The sequence below is a fragment of the Apteryx rowi genome, unplaced genomic scaffold, assembly GCF_003343035.1.
Source record: "Apteryx rowi isolate R43461 unplaced genomic scaffold, aptRow1 scaffold_144, whole genome shotgun sequence".
In the NCBI taxonomy this organism is placed as follows: Eukaryota; Metazoa; Chordata; class Aves; order Apterygiformes; family Apterygidae; genus Apteryx; species Apteryx rowi.
The window spans coordinates 1354979-1369979 of record NW_020447686.1 but is presented as its reverse complement, the minus strand read 5'-3'; the positions used below and the strand labels follow the sequence as shown (position 1 = coordinate 1369979).

Sequence of the window (15001 nt, the reverse complement as noted above, 5' to 3'; positions counted from 1 at the left end):
GGAGGAAGAAGAGGAGGCGGCTGTCGCGTTTTTAAGTCGTTTGCCTCCTATAGCACAGTAAGTTTGGGGGGGGGGGTGGAATAATACGTCAGGTCGGTTATGGAGACGCCGGCAAGTTGCAGGCTGGTAAGCCGGCGGCGGGGGAAAGTGGCGCCGTGGATATGGCAGTACCGCAGCGAGCCGGCTCGCCAGCGTGCTTCCTCCGTGAACGTGCCGCGAGTGGGTTCGCGAGGGAAGCGCCTCGCTGTTTTCCTGCACCGCAACGCGTGTCCGAGGATAGAAACCTGCCTTTGCGTGTGCCTGCGCAGGTATCTCCCTAAAACTTCCCGCTCCTCGTAAAAGTGCAATGCGCAGGCTGTTTCCCAGTGAGAGGCGATGGTTATGAGGTTTAGGCCTTCTGTATGCCAGGGTTTCTCTTAAATTTCCCACGGTTGCACTGCCAGCCACTCTATTATGAGTGAACCCGCAGTGGTGAAATACACGTACATATTGCCAGTCTGTTTTTATAACCACTATGTTGTTTAGCTATGCGTCAATCAGTTAGATGTCAGCAGTTGAAATGCAGCCAGTTCCACTGAAATATGGGTAGATGCACCATTTGAAATCATAGCAACCATCTGAACCACAGTGTGGATGAGAAAATGCCACTGCCCAATCATCCTAGACCTAGTTCTGTTATTGCCCATGAAGAGAAATTGTAAATATGTCACAGAATTGGTTTAGGCTTGGACATCTGAAGGGAAACTCTTGTAATAACTTAGTTGGACCACAGCTCTTGGATTTGCATCTTAATGCAGACTGGGGCTTAAAAGGTGATAATGGCTAATCATATGATTGGGTATGGTCTATTCACAGAAACTACCATTCAATGCTAAGGCCTGGGGAAGATGTATTTTAAAACTAGAGGTGGGTGAACAGAGGAAAGAGGAGGGAGGAGACAAAGTTCTGGTATTTTTGGAGATTCACAAGTTTCTCATAGTAGGTTTCTCTTGTATATATGTCCTAAATTCTTCACAAGAGACTTCTAAAGTCTAGTGTGATTCAGTTATTTGGAATTTATTATGGAAGGTGCACTTAAGGTATCTTTGCTCTCCTTATCATTCATGCATACCTTATTTGAGAAGAATGGGGGTTTTTTAGTAGTTAGACTTTATTCCTTAATAAATGCCTGCTGCTTTCCTACATTTAATCAGTGATATAAATTCAATTAGTCCCTGAATGTTTAGCTGTGGCTTTTGCAGCTTATGTTGTACCTTGTGATGGAGCGTCTGCATTCAGACCCAAGCTGACGATACATGACAATACATGAAGCAGAATAGAAAGCAGCTTGTACTTCCATAGTTGTATTGACTTGGCACTGCTGAGAATAGGTCTAAAAGCTGCTCTTATTTTTCTTCTGTCATCTATTACCTATTTTATTGCAAGACTTCAACTTTTGACTTTCAGTGAGGTACTGTGTGAAAGACACGTGAGCCATATTTTAATGTAAAATTTCACTTATGTAAAGTAATCTTAAAAACAGATGAAATACTGGATTTAGCCAGTCCTGAAATTTTTATTTGAGTTGTAGTTGAAAGGGATATGTTGTTGACTTGAAGTATTAACCAGTGAATTAAAAGAAGTAGTTTAGCAACTGCTCCAGATTTTCACTAGTCAACTTGTGGTGTTTTATGTTCATGTCTTTTTTTTTTTTTTTTAAGACTTTGTAGTGTGACTTAAAATTTGCAAGCAATGTAAGATCTAATGTGCCATCCAATTAGCTGTTAAAAAGGATGCAAGTTTAACTGGAAGAATGCATATTTAGAGAGACCATTATGTATCTGTACAAGGCAAGGAGTTCTAAATAATTAAAATTTACAGTTGCACAAATGCATTTTGTCCATGTTGAGAGACAAATAATCATAGCCCTGTTTACTTAAGGATTTTGGATGAGTTGTACCTGAAATCCACAAGTACATGTTTATATATGTACTCAATACAAAACAGTGATCTAAAAATGTCCAAATTTCTGTTGTACCTGGAAACTGATGGAGGAGGTCTCTGACCTATGTAATATATTGGTAGGTAGCACCACTCTTTGCATTTTAGATGTTGCCCTCACTACATTTATTTTGATGAAAGAATGTCCATATCTCTTATATAATTAGAGAGTAATTACAATTATTCTCCCAAGAAGCAGAAAAAATAAGTGAAATTCCTTCTTCAGGTTAAGAGATTCAAACTTGAATCTTCTATCTCCGTGGTCTAACCCCCACATACCACGCCCCCATGTACCAGACCAAAGTAAGCTAAAGGAGCCCTTCATTCCACCTGAGGAAGTTGAATCACTTTATAGGAATGAATGTAGTGTTTACATGGTGAAAAGAGCCATATACCATATGGTTTATGGGTGTGTTATGGACTTTTTTACTCTGAAGCTAGTGGTTAGGTCACTCAGGTGGGAAGAGGTTTAGATCACTGTTGTCAGTATAGTTTCTACTCTTATTCATTGCCCATTTAATATTAAAAAAATGCATAAATCTTAGAAACAGGACCAAAATCCAGGTCTCCCAGTTTCCAGAAGAGTTTCTTAATGGCAAAACTATGAAGTCAAGTTTCCTTTTGTACTGTGTAGTGTGGGAGCCTTGCATCCATTTCAGGCATGGTGCACGATGTTAGCAAGAAGAGTGGAGGATGCCTTTAAGCAGATAATTAGTGTTCTTTCCTGGGAAATGTTGGTTTAAATGTAAACCATGTTCTTCTTTTCAAAGTAAATAAAACATTTTGTCTAGATCTTTTTTCAGAAAAGGAGTCCTGTCAGTCCTGAGTGGATGGATGCACCTCTAGCAGTTCTCACAGAAACACAAATTGAGAAGGAGAGAGGTTTTAGATATGCTCCCTGTACCTTGCTCTAGGCCAGAATGTCCCACAGTTAAGCATGCTGCCAGCATTGAATGGAGGATYGGGGTGGTACAAAATCACAGCTGCTGTTCTTTCTCCTCCAGATGCTGCTGCTTACAGTAGTTTCTACCCATCTAGTGACCTGGCTGTAGCTGGTGCTGTACAAGGCAGTAGTTTCTGCACTGAACTCTGTTTACAGTGCCTGCAATTAGCCCTGCTTATCTGGAATATGTGCTTTAGTTCTAGTATATGGGAGCAGGAGTTGGATGACAGGGGATGTGCCCTACATGAGTGAAGCAGTGGATGCCTTGTTTTGCTAGATGAGGAATGTGATTAGAAAATAGGAGGACAGAGGGGTTGTGCCCTAATGTGGGGCAACGGGTTGTACAGAACAAGGCTGTTCATATCTCTGCTTGGGAAGCTCAGAGTGCCTCCATGCTCATTTAAAGTTGCTGTCACTGATGATGATAGCTAAGTAAACTTTTACATTACATTACTGAACAATTGAATGCTTTTGCCTTGTTCCAGTCACATGATATTGGCAGTTCAGACACCTAGTGCCAGTTTCTGGATCCCACTTGTGCCAAGCCTGTCCCCTAAGCCTTGATTCTTCTAATGCTTGCAGACATGTACTTCCAAGTGCTGAAAGTTTTTAGTGGTGGGAAGCTGGAGTGTAYGTAAGCATAATACTTCTCATGTGGTAGCTTTACAGGGCACTTTTTACTTTTTGTATACAAGAAGGGTGAAGGGAATCAAGTGCTACTTTGCTGCCTCCTGGTGAGAGATTATACAAAATATATTATCTGTGCATTTGTAGGTACTGCAATTCTGAGACCTTTCCCTCCAAAATGGATTTGCAAATCCAGTAGCAAAGAAATGTCTGTTGTGTATGTGCAGATATAGCCCACTCTARTTTCAGAACAAGCTGAGTTTTCTGAAGAAGCCTTTTAGTTGTGAGAATGAGGCTAAACTGGATGAGTGGGCCTGTGCAAGTAAAGGTCTGCAGTGAAGTAAGAACAGAAGCTGTCAAGTGAAACAGATTGGAAGTGATACATCCCAGCTAGTTATGAAGGTTCAGAAAGAAGTAATGAGAGTGCTGATTAAAAAGTGTAATTTTTTTATGAAGGGAGTTAGGTTGCTTCTAAGACTGATGTTTGTCTTTTGCATGTTTAGAAAGCTCCGTGAAGAGAATCTGTTGATATGTACCATATACTGAGTTTTAGTATTGAATATGATTTTGTCAGTATTTTTCTCCTATCCTGAAGGTATAAAGGTCTAAACCTCATTAGTKAGGTATTTTAAGTGCTTATGGAGCTTCAGTACCATAATTTCTCAATCTGCCTTCCACAGCCTTTAACATAGATATTTTTAGCAAATTCCCATGAAATAGAAAAGGATTATTATTTCTTTTCAAGCATAAAACTAAAGCACAAATAAAGGACTGACAAAGTTAATTGTGTTCCTCACTTGCAAGACTTTCTCTTGACATCTGGCCAGTGCTTTAGAGACAGGACTGTTGCTATGCTTGTGATCTTGAAGCAGTATGTCTGGTTCTCCAAATAGCTGTACATTTGAGAATTTTTTTTCTCAAGTAGTGAAAAGCGTAAATATAAAACTTTTCATTAATCTATTGCTTTTTTCTCTAGGAAACAAAGACCAAAAACAAACTTACTAATCTTGATTCGTTGAAAATGTGGATTAACCAATATAGGTGTATTGATATGAAATATCATGGAAATGTCTCTGAGTTGACAATATTCTTTGTAGAGGTGTTTATCCTAAGGATGAAAATCTGCCTCCCAATCTGGGGATTCTGCATGGTAATTCAAAACATACAAGAGAAGTAATTAGGGAAATTTATTAATTGTGAAATCAGCATCTTGAGACAATGATAATTGATGTATTTGTAACTTAGTGGTGATTAAGTCTGAAAAACTATACTTGAAATTACAAAATTGCTCAAATGTCTGAATATGTTGCTTTCGAAGTACTATGAAAATTAAATGTTATTTTATTCAATGAGTGTTTAGCCCATTGGAGTCCTGATCCTGATTAAAACTGGATAGTATGATCATACAAATGACTGTAAGTACAGAGTTTTGAGGAGATGAAATAGTTTAATTTGTTCTTTGGCTCTTCAGTGTAATAGGTACTATTTAAACTAGGTTAAATTTACTGGTGCTCTGAAATTTTATGGGTTTCTCATCTCACTTTGATTTAGGAAAATATTTTTCTCATTTTGAGTGYTCTTTCATGCATTCCGTAAGAAACGCTGATAAGATGTGTTCAGAAACAAACATGGCTCAAACCTGCCAGGAAGAAATAACTAAACATTCAGTAGAAGTGTAATTTGGAAAATACTATTCCTTTTAAACTGGTGTACGTGAAAAGTTAACAAATATCTAGGGACTTTCACAGATGTTAGCCATGTAATGATGGCAGAAATAAGAAGAGACTGATATCCTTAAGTTCTTAGCAAGAGTTTTCTTCCTGTGGAAAATTTGATGTAGTGGATTGACTAGACTACTCATATTTAAGTGGGCAAGGCAGGAAACAAAAATATGGTACGCATCCTCTGTAGGACTCCTTGCAACCTCCTAGCCAAGCTGCCAGCCACTCTGTTGTGCACCCATCAGATAAAACTGCGCTTTATTGCTCTTTATTGCAAGAGCAGATGAATAAATTCCATGAAATGCTCATACATATTTCTAAGAAAAGATAGGAAGCAGGATGGAATTCTGACATGTTTCATGCAGACACCAGACGTCATGTTAAAATATTTTTTATATAATGGAAGACCWATTCTAGCCTTTCATTTTGTGGCAAGGGACACTTACAGAAAGATGTGTCTCAGTTGAGAATGTTATGGAGTTACCAGGAAAAGAATGCAAATATTTTAAGTCTCTGTAGAGATATAAGGAAGTGAAAAATGCGAGTAGCCAATCTGATCAAGTTGACCCTGTTTATAACATCAAAGCCTCAGCACTGACCATATGGTGATCTCCTATGTCTTTTGGGGGGATTCATATGCAGATTATCCCCTAAAAAGCATCTATAACAGAGTACAAGTTTGCAGGATATAGGACGTTATTGTAAACTTGATTTAGTCTTAAACTCGGATTTTTTTTTAGTTCTTCTTATGCTCTTGTGCTTTTAAAATCTATATAGCCACAAAAATGTAAAATTAGTTTAATGTTTTTAGTGAATCTACCTTTGTGTTTTAATTTGCAAATTAATGGACTAATTTCATCAGACAAAGATTATAGGCTTCTTGATTTACCTATGGAATTCATATACAGACCATCCTCTAGAAATTACCTCTGTCAGAGTGCACATTTTTTAGGCTATAGAAGATTATATTTTAAAGTTGCATGACTTAGTCTTAAACTCAGGTGTTTCAAGGTGTTCAGTGCGTCTTTGGAACACGTTACTTTTAATGTTTTCATGTAGAAGCTTTTAATTAAATTCCATATTTGCAGAGTTCTCTTGGCTCTTCTTTCCCCACTCTCGCCGCCTTAAACATCTGAAGTATTCATGCTACTTTGAGTTATTTTCTGCAGAAGCCACAAAAATTTAAGACTTATAAGCAGGGAGTCTTCTAATGTTTTTTTGCCTATTTTTTTCCCCCTAGTTGATCATATAGTTATCTCTTCCAAGATTGGGATTTCCCCCCCCCCCAGGAACCAAGGTGACATGACGGTTTGTGTGGGCACTGAAAATAAATCCTTTTATCCCCTCCTTGTGTTCTTTGAACTTTTTTTGAAAATGCCGGGTAGGCAAGCTCCTTTTGTATGCATGTTTAGTTTAGATTGTGCTAGTTTAGAGTACAGTACATCTGTTTTTTTCCGGATGTCTGTATCACTTAGCATCATCTTCTCTTTTCAGGTTTTAATTGCTGCTGTAGCTCATGTCGTTGTAGAGATGTGTGAATAAATATGGATAGCCAAAATTATCAGATAGTGGAACAGTATGTGGCAAGACTTCTTAAGTTTACTTTCAGTCATGTAATGTTACTTGATTATGTCAGTGTCAGAAAAATGCTYTTTAATGTGCTAAAATCACTCTCATGTTTGGTCTTTAATTGCTTTCATAGCTTAGTATAACCACATTAATGCTTGGGGTTGAATATACTCTATCTTGCTCTTGACTGAACTGTTTTGACACAGGTTTTGCAATGAATAATTGAAAAACTTTATCAGAAAAACATTGGTCATCAGAATTTCTGTTAGTTTTACTGCTGACATGTAGAAGACARTAATTCTTTAAATACTGTTTTTTATAGTCAACACAACTCGCATCTCTTCTTTAAAAATAAACACGATGCTCTACCCTTCAGCTGAGTAGTATGTGCAAGAAACAAATTTTGTTATTTGGTCGCAAATGAAACATTCTGAGTAATAGTATATTTTATTAAAACTTTTGTTAGAAGGCATACTCTTTAGACTGAAAATTTAAAAATGGATATTCCATGGCAATTGAGAGAGAGGTTTTAGATGAATAAAAATTGAGGTGTCTAAGAGGATGGCTACCCAAAAAAATCATTAAATCCATTCCTTTACTAGCTTTCCCCTAAATAATGCAGTTTTGGAATTATGTTCACTGAAGAGCAAACCTGGGGTTACTGATTAGTTCACTTCTGAAATATTGCAAGTGTTGCTCAAAGCTTTTCTGCTGGTAAATTGCGTAGGTGGTATGCGATGATAACTTTTTGAGAGAGAGTAGGGAAGCAATTGGGACTGCAGTGCTAAATTATCTTGGCACGTAGTGACTTGTACAAAGATTTACATGATTATTAAGGTAACAAGAACCATAGCTATCTGCTTCTTCATGTCCTTATTCATTAGATTTCTGCTTTTTTTGCCAGAGGTTTCTAATATAGGGCTGGTCTTCATTTTTTTGCTGCAGTAATGCAAACAGCATAGTTTAGATAGTTTACAGTGATGAGTGCAGCTCAAACACTTTTTTTCTGTCAGTGGGGCTGCATTTTAGCAGCTGTGATTCCTTAATTCTCCTGTCTAGACTAGGATTTAAAGGTGTGATATGAGCATGTTATCCTTTCTCAACATTAATGTCATGTGGCTAGCACATTTAGTCAGTGCTGTACTCTTTAAAAATGGGTGGGTAACCAAATATTTTATTCTTGTCTTGGTCAGGCCTAGACTAGGTGAAAGATGAGGTGAAGGGCAAAGGAGGAAAAATATTTTTGGAGTTGATTAGCTTGTGTTTTGAGACATGACTTGAGTCATGTAGGTAACATCTATATTTTAAAAGGTGTCAATGGTAATGGTAATCAGGGTAATGATACAGACAATATTATAGTATGTCAAAGTATTAGAATATGTAATGGCTTATGATAGTTGTCTGTGGTAAAATAAAATATAATTCTTTACTTTCTGCTATGATTTGGTGGCTTCCCATTATTGTTCTGGATAACAGGTAGCCACCTTATCTAAAAGATTAATAGTGTTTGAGATTCTCACGTATCGACTTGACCACAATTCAGTTTGAACTGGAAATGAATTGGATAAGGGCGCCAAACTTGAAGGGCTCTGAATGTTATGAAGAAAAGCTTCAGACCTGGGTTTCTGATTAGTTGCAAAAAAAAAAAAAAGGTGCTTTCAAGAAATAACCACATAGATCACCTCTTGGCTATGTGTGTGCTCACTGTGACAAGATAGTTTTGTTTTGGGTAGGAGCATGTTTGTGCCGTTTGCCCTCTTACTCCTAATATATCTTACAGTATAGAGAATAAGACGGGACTAATCAACCTACTTTCTTCTGATTAGATTTGGTTGCAGTTTCCCACATTGCCATAATCTTTTTAACTGCTGTGCTAAATCTTACCTTAAATGTTTTATAAAGGTGCAAATAATTTTCTTTTGAAAAAGATTTTTTTGTAAGACCTGTCTAGTAATGCATAAATGAAATATTTTCTTAAGAACAGCTTTCCATTTGAAATTTCCTTTCCATGTTCTTAATTTCAGTTTTAAAATTTAGAGGTTYGTTGCTTTTGTCAAAACAAAGTGATGAATCGGAAGTCTTTCGCTTGGACCATATTTTCACCCAAAAATTTACAAATGAACCCCAAAAAATCTGCTTTTTCACCCACTTCTGTTTTTAATTACACTTAGCTGTGGTGCAGAATCCTGGAGGTATGTATCTTGTGCACTGTAAGACAGCAGTCCTTATTTGTATACTGCTAGTACCTTGCTTTTTATGAAGATTTGTTTTCATTTTGCTGGTTTTCTACTGCCAAAAGGACTTAATGTTGTAAAGAGTTTTTGTAGTAGTACTATTGCGTCTGTCTTCATATTCAAATCTTGCTCTCTTCTGCTCTAATAATGGTGCTGACAAACTGATGTAAAGATGATGTTTTGGGTGGGATTTTGGGATGGGATTTTTTGTTTTGTTTGTTTTTTACTTTAGGAATTCAGTTTTTCTATTTTTGACAAGAATGTGGCAGGCAGCAGATGATCACCTTGAATCATTTCTTCTGGAGCATTCTATGAGATGCCTTTCATACGCTCAAAAAAAAAAATATCCTAACTAGTTTGAGTGCTTCTCACTCTCTGATCAAATCCAGGCTTTCCATCTTGCTGCTTAAAGCCGGCATCTGTTCAGCCGGTCTCCGAAGCAGTTAGATTCTTTGTGGCTGACACGCAGGTTACTCCCTACAATGCCTGGAAGAGAGAAGCATGAGTCACCTTCTCCTGGGCTAATGCTGCGATCCACACTCAAAATCCAAGCAGGAATTTGGAATGAATTCTTCCACTGGATGTTTTTTGGTGTGTGTTTTGGGTTTGTTTGTGTTTTCTTGTTTTTTTGTTTTTTTTCTGGTCAGGTTTAGTACCATTAAAATTGTTTCACCTCCTGTGGGTTCTTTAACACTGATAACCTCCTCAGTGCGCAGCATATGGTTGTTTGTGAGTTTTTCCTGTTGTCAACGATGGATTTTGCTGTGTGTTGGTGGGAGGGGGTGTTTTGGGGGGAGGTGGTACTAAGCATGCAGGATGCTGTCCAAAGTAGAACAGATGCAGGGAGTCCTGGCACTAGTGTCTGACCATGCTATGCACTGGAAGAGACACACTTTCCTTCCTTTGATTTCAGCCTTCTCTTCCCTTGCACTTCTATGGAGAAATAGGGAGGACATGGAAATGGGTCTTGCAAAAGAACTTGGTGTTTCTTTTCTGTTGTCAGTTCGTTAGGAATCTGCTTTACTCTGAGGGGTGTATTCCTGCTGCAGCAAACCAATTCGTCCATCTCCTTACATATGTAGCCTCCCTCCTCTTGGGAGGCAATCCTTCTCCCCTGGTAGGCTACTGACAGGTTTGAAAAGAATGGAAGAAAAACAGTGACCACTTTGCCATCATGGAGCAACAGTTGATTTTTGTCTGAAATGCTATGGTCACCTGGACTTAGAGGAGTCTTCTGGTTCCCATTCACTGTCTTGGATACTGATTTTTGGATTTTTGTGGGGAATTCTTAATTTAAAATGAATAAACAGACCGAGAAATCTGAGTTTCAGTCCTTAGTATCTTTCTTTAGGTGACTATCCATACCGGCTTGTGCACCTGACTTTTGTTTGTTTGTTTTCTCTCTGAATTTATGAATTTGCCTTTGAGTTAGTATTTCCCTTCATAGTGGCTCATCTTCAACAGGAAGATGGAAGGGTGTTTTCTCAACCTTACTTCTAGTTTGGTGTTTAGGGCAGTCTTCTGGGAAATACAGATGTGAAAACACCTATGGCTAAAGAAGGTGTATGATCCAGGTCTTTCACCTCCTTGACCAGTGTTGCAATCACTATACCGTTATGTAAAATGTGTGAAACAGCACTGCTGCTACATCCTTTTGTTCCCATCTTTTCGCATGAAAGGAATGTCAGTTGTGTTTTTTATTGAATACATTACTACTGGTGTATGTTGCTAGACTCACATAAGCATGTTTAGTGAGTTAGGCATCACAAGGGACTAAGTTGCTTGCATRCCTGATCTATAAATCCCTAGCAAGCCTAGGGTGTGCAGCTCTGTTTGTGATTCCAATATATGGTTCAGCTAGTTTTCCATAGTAGTAGGCCATCAGGCAACTAAGTCATTTTGACAAAGACCTTAGATAGATGGGGCCTTCCGGGAACTTAAGTGCATAGGCAGGAATTTTGTGGATCATTCTCTTGGACATGGCTCCCAAAATTCTCCTAGAGTCCCCAGCCTGTATATGTACCTCAGTTTTGTATTCAGGCCTAGAAATGTTCACCATCATAATGTTTTTCTCTTTACATGCTGCTTTTTCAGATCAGTTTCTTCCCTTAGGTTTTGAACGTTGGAATTGATAAACACCTTTGTATGGATCTTATTAGTACAGAAAATTGAGTAGGCTGGAGACTTGATGATCATGACGTTCTCAGTATGGGCTTGACAATTCTTGTACTTGAAGCTGATCGGCTGGTCAACAGTGCTTCGTTACCACACTTCACAGAACTGCATGGGCCCCTCACCCAAATGAGGTTGTTCAGGTTTAAGTATGAATATTCAGAATGTTCTGGTTCATAGACTTGCCAATACAAAGTGGGAAATGCTTTCTCTTTAGATGCCCTAATGTTCATGCCCCCCTTTGAAAATCCTGTGTCTGCTCTATGACTTGTCAGTCCCTAAAATGCAGACTTTACATCAACTCCTTAAGAATACATTTGACAGTTCTGATGTCTCCCTTCTCTAAAAAGAGTTCTGTGCACAGATTATATTTTATTGCTGATTATAGAATTATATTTGGAGTAGAATCTACTTAACTCTATTTTGTACCTTGGGCAAACAGCTGTCTGAAGGATCATAGATTCTCCCCTAGGAAGAAACTTGATATACTAATTTTCATATGCATCTCCTCTGTATTTTTGCTAGTTTGAAGATCTCTCCCTTGACTGCAGCCTCACTTAAYATTAAAAGCTGTGAACTCTCAGCAGGCTATCTCGATATCATCTTCTTCTCCAGTAGTTACTATCAGTTGGCCATGTGAGAGAGCTGATAGCCTTCTGCTAGTTGTTCCAGTTGATGGTGTTCCAAAAATTCAGGCATTACTGTATATTATGGAGTTTCACTCTATCCAAATATTCCCAATTTCTGTTCAAATTATGGAAAAGTTAGGCTGCCTATTTTTGATGTGGTGAATGTGTGATTATGTTGTGATAGGAGTAGGTTTGAAGAACTCTCAGATGCATTTAAAAATAAAATCATGGATCAGATCATAATTTTTCCAAGACTTGTCTGAATGGGTATCAAATGTTACATAGTATTGCCTCAAATCTGACACTATACACATTATAGTCTCTTCATCTGAGTTCATGTAGCCTCTGTTGCTTCTTACTGAAGCATCACTGTTTCATTATCTAGTAGCTACAAATTTCTGATCACTTTACTTACCATCTAGCAGTTCTTAGTTGAGCCTCCTCTGACCCTTTTATTTCTAGTGCTTGCTGTAACTGAATTTCGTAGCAACCAAATCCAGGTGCTTGCTAACAATCAAGTGATAAATCTGTCGGCATTTTTTAGCAAGAAATGCTGTTCATATTACCACTCCAAGTACCAGTTTCTACTCAAGTCTGCAGTTATTGTGGAACTAGCTTTGCTGCCAACAGGCCCTGTACTTCAGCTTTGGTATTGACCAAGTAACTGAAGAGATGTTGGACTTGCTCTGCCTCTGTGTTAAGGTGATTTTTCCAGAACTTCAGTGAGCAAGCACAGTCCTTCTGGAAGGATTGTTGCTGGTAGAAAGAAGCCATCTGGGTATCTGGGGATGCATTTGCAACAGATAAGAATCATAGGCAGTGTCCTGATGGACCAGAGTTACTGTTCATTTCATCTTCCTGGATTGCATTTTAAAAGACAGTTACATTTGTGATTGCCCAGAATTCAACTCCTGGACAACTGTAATGGCTAATAGACAGGAGATGTAATAGGAATATGTTTAAGTAGGGTCCTGTTTTAAGAAAAGAAAGTGACTGACACCTACAGACAATATGAAACAATAGCTCTGAGAAATGTGATAACCCCTCAGTGATTCCACTGAAGTATAACAGACATGTTTGAAATGTGAAATCTTTAAGAATTTTATTGCAAGAACCTCAAGATCAGCATCATGGTAGTCTGATCTGATGATGGAAAGGTGGTTTCTCCTGACTACTTTCTCTTTCCACTTTAACTCTTTGATTAAACAAATCCACATAATCCAGTTTTTAACCTATCAAAGTTTACAATGTAGCTGCGTTCTAAAAAGGAAAATGAAATACACAGAAAACTGGCATTGGTATACTTGAATTTAAAAGATCCAGAGTATTCTGGACGTGAGGAAGGAGGAAGGAGAGTAAAGTGCATGCCTTGTATTGAAAAGATTACCGGTGTATCACCTAAGGCCTCATATGGGCACATTGAGCAAAAAGTTGTGGTTACAAAGTTTTCACCTCTGAGAAGAATTGCTACCTTGTAGACTCAATATGGGAAAGGAAATAATAGGATTGTTTTAAATAGTTTAACCAATATTTGTTTCATGGTTTCTCAAGAACTTGATCATCTTGATCACTTAATGCAATTTGCTGTGTATTGCAGGATGTTGAATATCTTATTTTTCCTATTTTTGACTCTAGTAAATTGTATTTGCCTAAAGTATACAAAAAAGCATCCACTTCTTAATCAAAATGAGGGCATTCAGGAAGATAAGGTAAATCGCCTGTTGAGTTCTCCTGCAGGTGGTTTTTATTCTGAAATAAAGTGACTGCCATAATGTTACTTTAATCTTCCAGAGAGGGACAATGGAAAGATCAGTGTAAGATGAAAGCTGAGAAGGCACACCTTGAAAGTCACTTATTACTCTAAAATTAAGCAGTTGTATTGCTTTCCTAGCCAAGATAATTGGAGTGGTAATTGAAGGCTACATTCTTCTCCCAGAGATGATCAAAACACCTTCATTTGAAAGACTTTGTCTGTCTGCAAGAAGTGCGGTTAGATTAAAAGGACTGGGAACAGTCTGGGCTTCCACGTACCTTCATGTTAATTGAAATGGCCTTTCTACATGGGACAACTTAATGTGAAAAAATAATTAGTGGGATATTTTCAGGAAATTCTAGGTACCGATTAGTGATTCAACAAAGATCTTTTGGGCAAAGAAGATGGTATGGGTGTATGGTACCTTTAAATACACACCTTAAAACAAATCCAACTTTTACAACAGTACTTTCTTACCATTGTTACTATTGTTTTGAAGGTTAAATATATAAATGTGTTCACCCTTTCTGTATCTAGACTGTGACAAATAGACATTTAAATATTGGGGTGATATTTTTTATTTTTAAGAATAAAAACAAAGTGCATTTAGAATTTAGTGTCTGGCACAAACTGTTACCTACCTAAATGCTGTCACTCCTGAAAGTAAGTTTGTCCAGAAAAAATACAGTTAATGTACACATAAACATATGTGCAGAAAGGTTTTTCAATCTTCCAGTCTTTGGGGGGAGGAGGGAGGACACAAAACAAAATATGGATTTGATCAAGTTCTTTAATTGTGTTCTATTTACAGTGGTGTAAAATAGCAATGAAATTTCCATATGCAGACTAAGTCTAAGTTACTTTCTAAACAAGTTTAGTTAAAGCAATGTAAAGTCATGTTGTTTGATCTCGGTTCAGGTGAATTTAAGTGTATTCTTAATTTAAGCAATATTAAAATTGGTGTCCATGTGGGAATTTCCAAGAAACCAGGCCTGCCTAAATTTCTTTAAAATGTTGCGAGTTCTTCCCACCCACCCCCACCGTACAAATTGTCACTAACAGACATAACCTTTTGTTGCAAAGGTTTTCATTCTTCCAGTCCCAGGCATGCCCATATTATTTTTGCTGTAAGCTAGCAAAACGCATCCTTTCTGTCAGCTGAGTAACCACCTATTTGAGTGACACAAGCCAGCAGCCAACATGCAGCTGCTGGCAAAATGCCAGCGTGGCTCCACTCTGGTGCTGCAGCCTTGCTGACAGCTGGGAGCTTTGGGCTGTGACCCCTGTGTGCTGGCTCTGCGGCGGACACAACCTCTCGCGGCGTGGCTGTTTGACACCAGCCAAAGCAGCCAGGTGCTCACAGCCCTGGTGGC

General features: G+C 38.2%; 1 protein-coding gene across 1 annotated transcript in view; it reads left to right on the top strand.

Moving 5' to 3' along the window:
- The first annotated feature begins 99 nt into the window (after positions 1-99).
- The window catches only part of RAP2A (RAP2A, member of RAS oncogene family), a 28747-nt gene continuing 13845 nt past the window's right edge, over positions 100-15001 (top strand). Inside the window, exon 1 of the mRNA XM_026058189.1 lies at positions 100-308. Within this exon, the coding sequence (XP_025913974.1) occupies positions 100-308 (209 nt within the window). The remainder of the gene's footprint in view (positions 309-15001) is intronic.